The 15,703-nt window shown below is 32.3% G+C and overlaps 1 protein-coding gene and 1 pseudogene across 1 annotated transcript; both read right to left on the bottom strand.

Annotated features, from left to right (window-relative positions):
- Positions 1 to 15,703, bottom strand: part of LOC114267514 (ABC transporter C family member 8-like) — a 158,809-nt pseudogene that overhangs the window by 119,038 nt on the left and 24,068 nt on the right.
- On the bottom strand, positions 14,282 to 15,642 carry LOC114267503 (serine acetyltransferase 5). The gene has a single exon (XM_028208541.2). The coding sequence runs from the start codon at positions 15,474 to 15,476 to the stop codon at positions 14,592 to 14,594; it is 885 nt and encodes a 294-aa protein (XP_028064342.2). The 5' UTR covers positions 15,477 to 15,642; the 3' UTR covers positions 14,282 to 14,591.

Here is a 15,703-nt window from a genome sequence, read left to right as displayed (position 1 = left end):
TGTATTCAACTCAACTCAATTTATGTTAATGTTTTAGCTTAAATAAATATCCATGACCATTTTGTGCCCCTACACTCATAGTATGATATTTCTCACTCTGCTATGTGCTTATAGCTGTTACCCCTTTCAGGTGACGAGGTTTAGCGGGATCAAGATGGAAAATGAATCGCTATGTTATTTGTTTTCTATCTTTTATTATTAGACTCTTGTAATACAATGAAGTTCAAGTAACTATGTTTTACTTCATTTTAAATGAACAGTTGGTACCCAGTTATTTATTTTAATAAAATAACGGGAAAATTGGTCTAAGATTTTTATCCAACTTTTGATACGAGGAGAGATTCACAATAATATGTTTTGATGGCTAAAATCCCTCAACCTTATTTTATGTTATAAAATACCTAATTTACCCTTTCTTATAACATAAGTTTGTTTAGATTTTGTCAAACTGAATGTTCTATTGCTGACTTCACAGTGGAGATTTTGGAAACTGACTTCGCGAAGGAGATTTCGTAGGGATTTTGCAAGTGTTGCAATGGACTTGACGATAGAGATTGCTACGATCGTGTAGGTGTTACAGTGTGTTGATCATGTAAGTTTTTCAGTGGAGTTGAATCAAGTATGTTTTTTTATAGAGATTCCACATAAATTTCGATTTTTGTTTTGAATTTTATATAAGGATTCTGAATTCATATTAGTTTTTCAAGTGTATTTTTGTATTAGATTTTTTTTTTTTCCAGTTTTGATCAATTTAAAAGAGAGGCTAGTTCAGTGAAGTTGTTTATGATTTTTAGAGTTGATTTTTCATTCTCTGTTATTGATCAATTTTAGAGAGAGACCAGCTTGATAGAGTTGATTTTGACTTTTGGAGTTCAGTTTTCATTCTCTTTTTTTTTTTTATCAATTTCAAAGAGAGTTGACAGTAGAATTGATTTTGATGTTTAAAGTTCATTTTGCATGCTCTATTTTTCATCAACATACTTATCAATGATAAGCTTTGTTCTCTATTTTTTCAAACCAGAGAAATTTCTTTAAATCAGAGATAAGTGTAAATTTCTTATCATTTTTTGTTCTCTAAGTTTTGTTCTCTGTTTTTTCTGCACTTTTGTTGGTATAGTCCAGAGAAAATTGTAAGTTTGTTATTATAATCCAACGAAAATCACAGAGAAAATTATAAGTTCATATGGACATATTATTAGAAGTTTCTAATGCAGGTAGAATCTCAGAGAAAATTGTATGTTTGTATTTCAGTAAAAATCACAGAGAAAATTGTAAGTTTTTAGTCCAGTGAAAATCACAGAGAAAATTGTAATTTGTTATGGACATGTTATTATAAGTTTGTTATTTTTTATTTCTTATTTTTCTCAATTGAATATTTTGTGAGCATAATAGATCTCCTCTATAAGTTTCTCTGCGTTTGTGTGGAATAGTTAACATTTTTATCAATTTGATGTTAATGTGTTTTTGTTTTTGTGATCTTGAAAGTGAATATAAGTTCTTAAATTTCTCTAGACTTTTATTTGTAGTTTAGAGAAAATTATAAGTTTGTTATTCACTTTCAGTTTGCAGTTCAGAGAAAATTATAAGTTTGTAGTTCAAAGTGAATATAAGTTTTTATTTCTCTGAGCAAAAGTAATTTTTTATGTTTTTTCTTTCAATTTAGATGGACAGTGCGGTATTTTTTGTTATCTTGAAGGTGTATATAAGTTTATAAATTTCTCTGGATTTTGATATGAGTGCAATATTGCACAATCACACAGAGAAAATTGTAAGCTTGTAGTTCAGCCAAAATCACAGAGAAGCTTATAATTTCATAATAGATCTTCTGTATGATTTTTGTTTATGATTATGTCTAATAGTTAGCAGTAAATTTATCTGTGATTCTCTTTGGATTCATTAAGTTTTTTGTGATTTTGTTTTTGTTATCTTGAAAGTGAATATAAGTTTGTAAATATCTCTAGACTTTTATTTAAGTCTAGAGAAAATTATAAGCTTGTTATTATAATCCAGAGAAAATTATAATTGTTAGAAATTTCTCTGGACTTTTATGTTGTTCTTGTGAATTGTTTTTATATTGAACAAATTATTTTTCTTGTTTTTTCTTTCAATTTCAATGGACAGTGCAGTGTTGTTGCTGTGCAGATATGGGAATGATACTATTGTCATTAATGTTTCATGTGGATTGAATTTTGAGAAATTGGTTGGCATTTTGTGTAAAACATCGGAGAATTTGAAACCTGAGATAATGTGTATTTCATATTCTATTGTGGGCCATCCGAATTGTATGGTTAGAAATAATATTGATTTTTTGAATATGTTGTGCACGTGGTGTTGATATAGTTGATATTTCAGTTATTAGATGTAGTACTTCTAATCAAGAGGATAAAGTGGGGTCTAATTAGGTAGATGTTATGCATGGTGAATGTGATAGGCTGGTGGATATTGAAAGGAATTCAATTTCTAAGTTTTGTTCTCACCAAGAAAATGTGTTATTGTCACCTAGTTGACAAAATAATATTACGAGTGTTGGACAAAAGTTTGAGGGTGGTATGGTTGAGTTCCGTACTGTTTTATGCAAGTATACTATTGAGGCTGGTTTTCAGTTTACGTATGTTAAAAACGAGAAGCTAAGGGTTACGGCAGAATGTGCATATAAGGAATTAAAGGGGATGTATGTGGCGTGTACATGCTTCAGTTGAAAAAATAAATGGGTTCTTTTACATAAGAAATTTGAACAATGAACATACATGTGGGGTGGCGGTTCGTACTAGTAAACATATTAGGATGACTTCCAGCTTAGTTTCTGGGGCTGATACTTGAAGAGATAAGTGGAAAACCTTTAACTCGTCCAGTGGATGTTGTCAAAGAAATGAAAGACAAGTATGGAGTCTCAATCAGTTATAACTGTGGTTGGTTAGGGGTTAAAAAAACAAAATGTAGTACATATAGGGATTCTTGTTTGTCATTCGATCAATTACGGTGGTATTTTGATAAGGCATTGAAGAACAATCCAGGTAGTTGTTTTGAGTTAGATTTTGAAGATAACAAACGCCTCAAAAGAATGTTTGTGGCTTTTCATTCATGCATTGCTGGTTTCAAATATTGTCGGTCATTGCTGTTTCTTGATGGAACATTTTTGAAAGGACAATACAAAGGAGTTACGCTTGCTGCGACGGGGAAATATGGGAATCAAAATAATTGTAAATATATCAAATTTTATCTAAGTATGTGAATTTTCTATACATGTGAAAATTGAGTGAATGTGACTTTTCTCTGACACTTTGAATTTTCTCTGGTTTTGGCCACTGTGTCAATTTTCTCTGGATTTTGGTTAGTGTGTGAATTTTCTCTGGATGTTGTCATTGTGTGAATTTTATCTGTAGTTGATCACTAAGTGAATTTTCTCTGGATGTTGCCAATGTGTGAATTTTCTCTGGAGTTGATCACTAAGTGAATTTTCTCTGGAGGTTGCCATTGTGTGAATTTTCTCTAGATTTGGCCATTGTGTGAAGTTTCTTTGGATGTTGGTAGTGTCAAATTTCTCTGATTGTTTATTGTTCTAATTTTCTCTGCATGTGTATGTCTAATATGCTTGTTCCTATTTGTTTTGTATGTTTTTTTCCTATAGCTTTTGCTAAAGACAATTGGTGTCGGTTCCTTGAACATTTATGTGAAGTATTGGGATTGGAGAGGGTGATAAGTTTCATATCAGATTGACATTGTGGTATCGTGGAAGGAATTGCTAGGTTTTTCCTTAATTGCTTTCATGGATTTTGTCTTGAACATCTAAAGAGAAATTTGAGGGATAGATTGTCATATGGAAACACAAATTTGGTTAGGGAGACGATTTTGTCCAAGTTTTCAGAATGTATATATGCCCCCAACAAAGGTATCATTTCATTTCAAGTTAAATGAATTAAAAAGTGAGAGATGAGACATTGTGAGTGTTTTCTTGAGAAGTTTACCATATGAAAATTGGAGTGATGCATATTTTGAGGGGAAACGTTAGGGTGAGATGTATTTAAATGTTGCTGAGTCATTCAATTCATAGATACGAGAAACTCAACACTTGCCAATAACAAATTTGGTAGATATGATATGGTTGCAAATCATGAATATGAGGTCTGGTAGGAGGTTGCTCTATAGTAAATGGAATAAAGTTCTCTGTCCTCGTATGGATAGTGTATTGAAGAAGGCTTTTATGGATGGGAGGACATGGAATTTGAGTTTATCATCTGATAATGTCTTTGAAGTGCATTGTTTTCCTTCGATTATGGTTGATCTTGGGTTGAGAACTTATTTATGTCGAAAATGGAAAATAAATAGTTATCCATGTAAACATACTATTGCTGCAATTTTTAGGAGTGGAAAGAATTTAAATTCATTTGTTGAACCATTTTTTCATGTTGATATGTACCGTCAAGCATACTCGTTTTCGATTGACCTAGTTCCAACTGTTAAAAAACTTGTGTGTAGCATTGTTGATGCTACAATTTTACCTCTATTGAGTAAGAGACCAGCTGGAAGGCCAAAAAAGAACAGAATTGCTTGTACTGGAGAGTTTAAAATGGTGATTAAGTGCAGTCGATGTGAGAGTGTTGGTCGCCATAATAAGAGGACATGCAAGGAACCTTTATTAAATAGTTGAGGATAACATATTTTATTGATTGAATAATACATTTGATGAGTACTTTGTGTATTTTGTTTTGTGAAATGTATTTTTTGGACAGTGTATATATAATAATACCAATCAAATTCATCCAGAGAAATAGTCACAACCCAACCCCAGGGGCTTAGGGTTGGAATCGCAACTTACTAACTTACTCTATTCATAGCGAATTAAATTGCGCAAGCGGAAACAAAAATAATTAAACAAGAAATTACTCCATTTTACTATTTTAATAAGAAAAAATACATTTATAGGGCTTTTATTATTTTAGTATTTAGTGATCGGCCCGAGTAGAACAAAAGAGGGCAAAAGTATTTAAAAAAAAATAAGATAAAAAAGTGGTTCAACATCAATCCGCGTGCGGGTTCCATTTCGTGAGGTTATGGGTTTCTCTTAAATCTTGTCACCTGAGAGGGTAACAGCTATAAGCACACAGCAGAGTGAGAAATATTATGTAAGAGTATAGGGAATACAAAATAATCATGGATAGTTAGTTAAGCCAAAACATTTACATAACTCAATTTGGTAAATAAATCATTTAAGTGGCACAAACTAAAATATAGAAATTATGTAAATAACTAACCATAACCATGGTACAGAACAGAACAGAACAGTGGTCACAGAAGTGACAATTAGAACAGAGGTCAATGGATCCATGACAAACAGAGGCCAATGGTTATTTAAATCTCCCAAGACGTGGGACTCCCGTGGTGGTACTTACAAAACATAATTGTTTATAAGGTTATAGTCAAATATTCTTTAAAATTTAAACAAACATATCCATGGGTTTTATTTAAACAAATAGAGTTTAGAATTTAATCCACATAACTGAAAATATTTCTAAAACATAACTTGAATTAATATAACTTACAAAATATAACTTGTATAAAATAAATTATGGTAAGTCAAAACATACGTAAAACATATAATGGTAACTCAAGATATAATACAACTCACTTTAATATTGACCCTTAGCCTTACTCTACTATCACAACCTTCCTACTATAAGTTTAGTACTTACGTACCTCTCTCTCGGTTTTTTTTTTTTTTTTTTTTTTTAATCACAGGTTTGATCAATTCTCCCTATTTATAGGGAGGCAAACCCAATATCTGGTCAATATGTGGCTAGCCGAATCAACCCGCAGATCTACTTCATAACTTCACCTGATTTGCTTATTATGAACATAGATTTATATTTATCTTATATTTAAGATAATTATACTTTGGCCCAACTTCCTAATATAACTATATAAACAAATTAATCCTTAATTAAATTATATTTTATCGTATATCTACAGAAAATTAATTATTTATTTTACTACCACACCCACTATTATTATTATTATTATTGTTATTATTATTATTATTATTATTATTATTATTATTATTATTATTATTATTATTATTATTATTATTTGTTTATTTATTTACTCTTACTTTTGTATTTATTTATTTACTATCTTTAACTCTAATTTGGCCCAACTAGTATTATAATTTCATATTTGTGTTAATTTAGCCCCAAATAATAATCCATAATTAATCTCATATTTGATAACCTAATGCCAAATTAGATTTATATATTTATTATTATTTATTTATTTAATAATATATCATCACATACAACCATAATTATATTTAACTATAATTATTTATGTGGTATTTAATTAAACGTTCAGGGTATCACAGAAATTTTCTAATAACAGTTAAAATTACTTTTTGTATTGTGTTTTTAGAAACATACTTTGGGATTGCCTTTATAATACCAGTCAAATTCATCTAGAGAAATTTGCCAAAAGTAGAGAAATTTACTATGGGTATTGTTTTTGTTGAAATGTGCATTGTGTTTCAAATTCATCTAGAGAAATTTGCGAATAGCAAAGAAAATTACAGTGTGTATTGTGTTTGTTGATACATATTATAGGCAGTGTGTTTATAATACCAGTCAAATTCATCAAGAGAAATTTTCCACTAGCAGAGAAAGTTTTCTGTGCATTGTGTTTTGTGAGGTCAAATTCATCTAGAGAAATTTGCCAATAACAGAAAAAATTACTGTGTGCATTGTGTTTTTTGAATTTGATGATTGTTTTATACCAACACAATGCATTACAGATTACATGATTATATAGGCTCCCTCTTGGCACGATACGAGTTAAATTTCTCCGTGAATTGTTGGTAGCTTCATACTAGTCAAGTTCATCCAGAGAAATTTACTATAGGCATTGTGTTTGTTGAAATGTGCATTGTGTTTTGTAAGGTCAAATTGATCTAGAGAAATTTGCCAATAGCATTGAAAATTACAGTGTGCATTGTGTTTGTTGAAACATACTATAGGCAGTGTGTTTATAATACCGGTCAAATTCATCCAGAGAAATTTGCCACTAGCAGAGAAAATTCTCTGTGCATTGTGTTTTGTGAGGTCAAATTCACTAGAGAAATTTGTCAATAGTAGAGAAAATTACCATGCGCATTGTGTTTTTTGAATTGGATGATTGTTTTGTACCAACACAGTGCATTACAGATTACATGATCATATAGCCATCCTCTTGGCATGATACGAGTTAAATTTCTCTGTGAATTTCTAGTAACATCATACCAGAGAAATTTCTGCAGACAATTTTCTCTGTGTGGATTGTGTTGACAATCACAACTTAGCATGCATTATAAAAAATATATATTTAACCAGTGATAGCTATGAAATTTATATTAGTCAAAAAAAGATATATACATATATGTCAAACATCATCATTCCTTCAACGTCTGAAAAAACAAATTGAAGGGTTATTCCTAATTACATTGTGTGCATTGTCTTTCTTTCACTAGTGTGCTTTCACTATTATTCTTTTGGTTCTTCTTCTAGTGGTATTTGAATTGGTTCTGTCCATGACCAACCAACTTCGGTCACAAATCTCTCTATGATTTATGCCCCCATCAACCTTACGTCTTGTGTCGACAATTTCGAGCTGATAGGTTCATGGTTACTACATTGTCTCATTATGTAGCTTACAAAAAGGTTACAATTCACACTGCATACAAATAGGTATAGTTAGCTTTAAGAAACATTCAAATTAGATTATCTTATTTATAGATGTTGTATAAAACTTACGAATTACTATCTTGTTGTGAAGCATTGTTGACATATTTAAAGTCATAATTTGTGTTTTGTGAGTGTATCAATTTGAAAGAGGGTTGTGATTGTGCCTCTCTTTCAAGGCAAGCTTTCAAAAAAAATTCCACATAATCTTGCAGTAAAAAAATAAATTTTAAATAAAAGATAAATTTACACACAAATCAATGGGATTCTATGAAATTATCATTACATAAACATTATCATGAATCAGAGAAATTTGAACTCGTTACCAATTGTTTTACATCGTTGATATATTTGTCTTGTGCATCATCTCTCCTTGGCCTTAGTGGGTTGTAGAACCTCCATAAATTGTCTTGTTTGTCCAAGACTAGCAAGGTCCAGTGATTTTCATCTGTTAACTTCTCATTACCCCCGGTATTTATTGGGAAGTAGAGGAACTTGCAATTTCTCCATGCTGTTTCAAGATGCTTGTCAAATAATGAGACTTGGAAAGTTTGATTTTCCGTCATCTTGATGAAGTTCTTCGGTCAGAGAAAATCAAAAAATGGTTATGAGAAAGTTGAAATGATAGGAATTTAAGAAATATACACACAGAGAAATTTAAATGCACACAATTAGCTAGAGAAAATTAAACTAGTGACACAACTAGCTTCAAGAAGTATCTTAACAAGAGAAAGTAGCAAGTAAATTCCAAAAAAAATCAAATAAAAGAGTAGTAATATACTAAGCTCATGCATGTGAAAAAAAATGAATTTGGTTGTTGTCTTTTTCTCCTTTGGTCAACAAATATGATCTCTCTATAGCCATCAATGGCCTGAAAAATATCATTTATAATTGTAACATTGGTTTATAAAGGCTGATGGAACGTTGTAGAGAAATTTTGATAAAAGACTTACATTGTTGGAAATTTCTTTTTCCTTTATTAGGTTTCCAATATCTTCAAAGGTAATGAGATTGAACTCACTTGTCCAGATTAAAGCCCTACAAGATGACAAAAAAGGGATTTAATAGTTGTTAATGCAATATAAGTTAGTAAATTATTGTTTGTTATCTTCTATTTTATTTGTTGTACTTACTCGAGTCCAGACACATTTGATATGTGTTGCAAGGTGTTTTTTACACGTTCTTTTACCAATTTTGAAACTGGTAGAGTCTGTCGAAAAACCCAAGATTTCCTGATGCTTGTTGGTTAAGGCAAGACGTACTCATCAGCATCAAGTACTTCTTTGTCTTTAGTGGTTTGCACTGTTTGCTTTGTAGCTTGCTTTGAACCTCTAGCCACCTTCGCAACTTTGGGATATTGAAATTCTGGATCTTGCTGTTTTTCTTTCCTTTTTTTTTTCCTTTAGCCACCTTCGCAACTTTGGGATATTGAAATTCTGGATCTTGCTGTTTTTCTTTCATTTCTTTTTCCTTTAAATTCTTTATCATTGATGCCGAATTTTTTTTCACTATAAACAGTGAAAATATCAGTACTAGTTAAATTTATCTAAAGTAACAGATCATATTTCAATATGTAAATCTATTTGATTTAATATTTTCGAGTTACCATAGACTTTTGTCTTTTATTTTGGTTGTTCTTTGTGTGACACTTGTTCTTGTTGGGTTGTTGGTTGTTGTTCCACTTTTATTCAAACTATACACAGTGAAAATCAAACAAGCTCCAAAAATCAAATAAGCAAATAAATAGAGAAAATCAAATAAGCAACAGAAATCAATAGAAATAAGTAGTAGAAACTAGTGTGGTCAGAGAAATTTTAACTTCCAGAGAAAATTATAATAAATAGAAATTTCTCTGAGTTATGTTGACACAAGGACATAACTTTTTGTGGCTCAAGATTTTCACTGACCTTGAGGTTGAACCTGTGTTGGTGTTCGGTAAGGTTGTGTTGCTAGTTGGATGGATAGTTCTTGAATTTGTTCATGCAATCTAACATTTTCAGTTTTATGCTCTAAAATTGGATACCTCAACTGCTGAATTGTTTTTGTATCATCTTGTTGTTGAACCTCCAACATCCTTAGTTTCATTTGGTTTGTGTTGTCTTTTTCTTGAAGTTCTGAGTTATGTGATGTCAAGGTTCTTATTACAATGTCTTTTTCTCCAAATAATTCATTCAAATTTCTCTCTTCTTCTATTTTGGATTTAGAAAGTGCCTTTAGTCTTTGATGTAGATCAGCAATTTGAGTATCATTTGATTCCTCAAATTCTTGAGGCTGATGCATTGTTGAGCCACAAATGCTATTATGATGTTGGTCCATCGGCTTATTATGTTCTTCTTCATCACTTTTCTCATTGCTTTCTTCTTCCTCTTTAGATTCAGTGCGTTCATCTTCTTCTTCATTGTCTTTTTCTTTTTGTTCATTTTCTTCTTTGTCTTCTACTTCTACTTCTTCACTTTTTTTTCTGGCTTCCGCTTCTGAACTGCTTGCTTGATCTCTTTCTCCATTACTGGCTTCATGTTCTTCTGTGTTGCCTTCTCTTTTTCCATTCCATTTTTCTTCTTCAGATGAATCTTCTAATGTCTCCTTGAATTTGACAATTGCATTTTTTGATTCTTTCTTCTTCTTTTTATCAAGACAAAACTCCTTTGATGGGTTTTTAACTAGCTCATTGTTATCTATCTGTAACAGGAGGCTCTTTTATTAGAGAAATGCTACAAAATTCACTGAGAGAAAAAAATCCAAATAAGGCAGATAAAATTCATCTGAATCATACTAATAGAAAACAATCTTCAGAGAAAATTGTATGGGCCAGAGAAAATTACAGACAATGAGATAATTTTATGAGTCAGAGAAAATTATGAAACAAGCAACATAATTTAAATATAAAAAAAAATCAATCAGGGCATATAAGTTAATGTTACTATAATTGTGACAGAGAAATTTGAATTCCAGAGAAAATTTATTACAATGGCAGAAATAAACAATGGTAATAAAAAAGTAACATAAATTGAAATTTCAAAGAAAATTAATCTCAATCAGTCAAGTCACATAAGTTATGGGGTAGATAAAATTCATCTAAATCATACTAATGGGATACAAATTTTAGAGAAAATTTTATGGGCTAGAGAAAATTACACACAAGGACAATTAATTTTACGGGCCAAATAAAATTATGAAACAAGCAACATAATTTAGATATCAAAGAAAATTAATCAAGGCAGATAAAATAATGTCACTATAATTGTGGTCAGAGAAATTTGGATTCTAGAGAAAATTCATTACAAGGGTAGAAATAAACAGTGTTAATCAAAGAAGCAACATAAATTGAAATTTCAGAGAAAATTGATCTCAATCAGTCAAGGCACACAAGTTATGGGCCAGAGAAAATTACACACAAGGCGAAATAATTTTATGGGCCAAAGAAAATTATGAAATGACCAGCATAATTCAAATATAAGAGAAAATCAATTAGGACATATAAGTTAATGTGTTACAATTGTGGTCAGAGAAATTTGGATTGCAAATAAAATTCATTACAATGCCAGAAATAAACTAGTGGTAATCAAAGAAAAAACATAAATTGAAAGTTCAGAGAAAATTGATCTCAATCAATCAAGGCACAAGGAGTGAAACAAACCAGAGGTCAGAGAAATTTTGGAATTTCACTGAGATTTCAGTGGCGATAGAAATCTAACATGTCGAGGTGCAAGAGAGTGGACTAGTGTCTTCTGCAGTTGTTTGGTCAAGCCTTGCAGGTTCTACTTGGTACATCTTGGGAATTCAGTTGTGTTACTATCTTCCGAGTCAATGATATTCGAATGTTCACATAGCCAATACTGTGATGGAAATTAAAGTAATTAAATTTTGCTAAACACACAAATTTGTAAGTATCATAGCTGTAAATTTGAATGGAAATTATACTTACCAGTAATGCAATGACACACCCCATAACTTTTTCTGAAGTTTTGTGCAATGTTGTGATGGAATCGATCAATGTTGATGTGATTACTTCTGGCCAATCATACTGCTTCATCGATTCAAGAGGTTCCACATACTTTATAAAAACCCTCCCTATTGAATTCCTACTTGTTGCAAAAAATAGGGTGAGACACAAGTACAAGGTAACAATGATTGCTACATTTTTGAAGTCAATTGGTTACTTGCCTTTCATTGCTTTGACCAAGGCATTTTTAAGAACAGGACCAGTGAGCCTTGTGTCCTTTGCGATTCTTCTCCTTAGGAATGCAGATTTTGGCTTTTTAGAATATCTTAATGACATGGCTCCTTTACCTCATTGCAAACCAAAAATTAAGGTCATGTCATTGGTTATAAAGGTCAAGTTCTTTTTAGCAACTGTGAATGCTTTCATTTTTTTATTGTAACGTTGGATTATTGCAACTACATTATCATCAGATTTCTTAGATTTTCTTGGATCCATCCTTCCAGTGGTTAGAACTTGGATCAAATATCAGAATGGAGTCTTTTGAAGCTCTTCAAGTTGGTTTGAATTGAATTTAAGTGTTTGAAAAAGGAGACAACAGATGAGAGGTTTGATCGGTATTGAATGTTGTAATGAACTCTCTTTCTTTGGAATTTAACATATTTTTTCCTCCTTGAGCTTGAGTCTTTTGAGGTTAGGATATTCATCTTGATGCTAGTTGGTTCATCACTTTTTTGGTATTTTGTTGCTTTTACATTTTGCCATTTCTAGACAATGATGAAAATATAAAGATGTCAACAGTAAATCCCAAAGAAAATTGAACATGTTAGAGAAAATTGAACATGTTAGAGAAAATTACACATAAGGGAGAAAACTAAGGTGGCTAGAGAAAATTAGACACTGAAAATTAAATGTCAGAGTATTAATTGTTTTCCTATGGAATACATCTAGCCACAACAAATTTCTATTTCCAGAGAAAATCAACAAAGTAACATAAACATGCCAGAGAAATTTTCAATAATTGTTAAAATTATATATAAAAGTAAAATATAGCCAGAGATGATTCAAAAAAGAAACATATATCTAGCAACAGAGAAAAGTAAACATGGCAAGCTAGAGAAAATTTCCATTCCACAATTAGCAAGACAAAATAAACAAAGCAATGTAAACATGCCACAGAAAATTACACAACATTGAAACCAAGAATTGAACAAAATAAACATACCAGAGAAATTGAACATGGCAGACAGACACAAGGGAGAAAACTAATGTGATCAGAAAAAATTATAAATTTCAGAGAAATTTAGACACTAACAAGATAATACTAGGTGTTTTCGTATGGAATACATGTGGCCAAAGCTAATTTTCATTCCTAGAGAAAATAACCAAAGCAACATAAATATGACAGAGAAATTTTCAAAAATTGCTACAAATTACATATAGATGTAAAATATACCCAGAGAAAATTCGAGAAAGAAACATAAACCTAGCAAGAATAGAAAATGAAAATGCCAGAGAAAATACACATTCTAGAGAAAATTACATATTCTAGAGAATATTTCCATTCTAGATAAAATTTCCAGTCTATAATATTAAAATGCCATAAAAATTTATACACACAACTAGAGAAAGTTAAACATGATAGAGACACACAAGGGAGAAAAATTATGTGGCCAGAGAAAATTATAAATGCCAAAGAAACTTAGACACAGACAAGAGAGTAATATTACATATAAATGTAAAATATAGCCAGAGAAAATTCAAAAAAGAAACATAAATTTAGCAGGCACAGAAAATGAAAATGCCTGAGAAAATTACACATTCTAGAGAAAAATAGATATTGCAGAGAAATTTTTAAAATAGAGAAATTTACAGACAAAATCACATAAACATGTTCAAAAATAAGATCAAAACACAGTGAAATAACTTTTTTCAAAATAAACATGCCAGAAAAAATTCAAAAAAGAAACATATATCAAGCAAATACCAGAGAAATTCAAATGCCAGAGAGATTTACAGATAAAATCACACAAACATGTTCATGAATAAGTTCAAAACACAAAGAAACAACTTTTTCAAATTCATGTAGTTTTTAATTACGAAATTGAAATCCTAATTAATAAAAGGTTAATATAAAATACAATTAACTGTATTTCCAGAGAAAAACTCGTTAGATTGTAAAAAAACTTACCAGATTTAGGATGAAACGCTAATTATGAATTGATATGCCCTGAGATGAAGATGCAATATGACTAAAATGAATTGAGATGACGATGAACAAAGAAAATGAGATCAGAGAAATTTATAAGAAAGGAATAGGAAAAATTTTTACAAAAAATAATGAAACTCTAATGTCAATGATGCAGATGATATTGAAACCCTAATTCTGTTGTTCTCTTGCTCGTGAAGATGGTTGAATGTTTGGAATGACACCCAGTCGTCGAAATCCAGTTCAATTTATGTATTGATTTGTGAAGGATATTTTGATCAATGAAATAATAAAAATGCGCGCAACAGAGTTGAGAAACCTGATGCATCGCCTCCTTTTTTTTTTATGTCCCTAATCCTCTAAATTACTATTATTAGAGACATTTAAAAAAAAATTCCCTTCAAATAACAAATGCATTCCATGTAAGTCCACTTTTGAGAAAGTTAAAAACAAAAATAAAATTTTATTTATTTATTTAAGCTACATTTTATTTCTTTATTTTTTTTATACATTATTTCATAATATGCTAATAAAAAAATAAAATTTCCAGAATAGGCTCACCTATCAAACTCAACGTCCACACTCTACCTACCCTAAAAAAAAAAGTCCACACTCCAACCAAAAAGGGCAAAAAATTAAAAAAAACGAAAGGGTCTAATCCAATACAACCAAAACCAAAATCCAAATCCAAATCCACAATTCACCACCACCACCAACATCATCATCATCATCATCATCATCATCAAATAACATAATCAGACCAGTGAGCCATAAACGAAGTATGATCCATAGACTCCCCAGGCACATCATCATGAACCTTCGGCTGTTCCTTCCCACCCACCAACCTCGCCGGATTCCCCACCGCCGTCGTCCACGGCGGCACATCTATCAACACCACCGACCCCGCCCCTATCTTTACCCCCTCCCCAATCTTCACGTTCCCCAAAATCGTCGCTCCAGCCCCAATCAAAACCCCGTCTCCAATCTTCGGATGTCTGTCCCCACCCACCTTCCCAGTCCCCCCCAATGTCACATGGTGAAGAATCGACACATTGTTCCCCACCACCGCCGTCTCTCCGATCACCACCCCCGTCGCATGATCCAACAAAACCCCCTTCCCGATCCTCGCCGCCGGGTGAATATCGACGGAGAAGACATCGGAGACCCGGGAATGGAGCGCGAGGGAAATGGGTTTTCGGTTCTGGATCCATAACTTGTGGGCGACCCGGTGGGCTTGAAGGGCGAGGAAGCCTTTGTAGTTGAGGAGGCAGTGGGAGAAGGAGAGGCAGGCCGGGTCGCGGATCCGGGCGGCGCGGAGGTCGGCGACGGTGGCGGAGCGGAGGGAGGAGTCGGAGGAGAAGGTGTTGAGGAAGAGGTCGTAGAGGAGGGTGGAGAGGAGGGTGGAGGAGCAGAGCTTGTTGCCGAGGTGGAAGGAGAGAGATCGGGAGAGAGAGGAGTGAGAGACGATTGTTGAGTAGAGGTAGCTTGCGAGTGCTGGTTCGGATTCGGCGTCACGGCGGGCTTCTGCTTTGATTTGGGTCCATACCCACGTTTCGTCGTCGGTTTCGGCGGCGTTTGACGGCGGTGGGGGAGATGGAGACGGTGGTGGGAGGTCTTGGACTGGCATTGGTGGCGGTGGAGTTGGATTAAACGGAGAGGATTTTAGTTTGCTTTTTTTTTTTTAGAGTGAGAGAGAATATAAAGGAGGTTTGGTAGTGGTGAATTTACGATAGATTCGAATTTGGTGGTGTAAAATTACGGATGGAGTTATTTGAAAAAAAAAAAAAAATTATAAATATATTTTTTTTGATATTTATTTAAAATATAAATTATTTTTTATGGTTTAAAAAATTA

The sequence above is a fragment of the Camellia sinensis genome, chromosome 15, assembly GCF_055761805.1.
Source record: "Camellia sinensis isolate YWXY chromosome 15, ASM5576180v1, whole genome shotgun sequence".
Lineage (NCBI taxonomy): Eukaryota > Viridiplantae > Streptophyta > Magnoliopsida > Ericales > Theaceae > Camellia > Camellia sinensis.
Note: the sequence above shows the minus strand (reverse complement) of the source record. Positions and strands in the feature narration are given on the sequence as shown.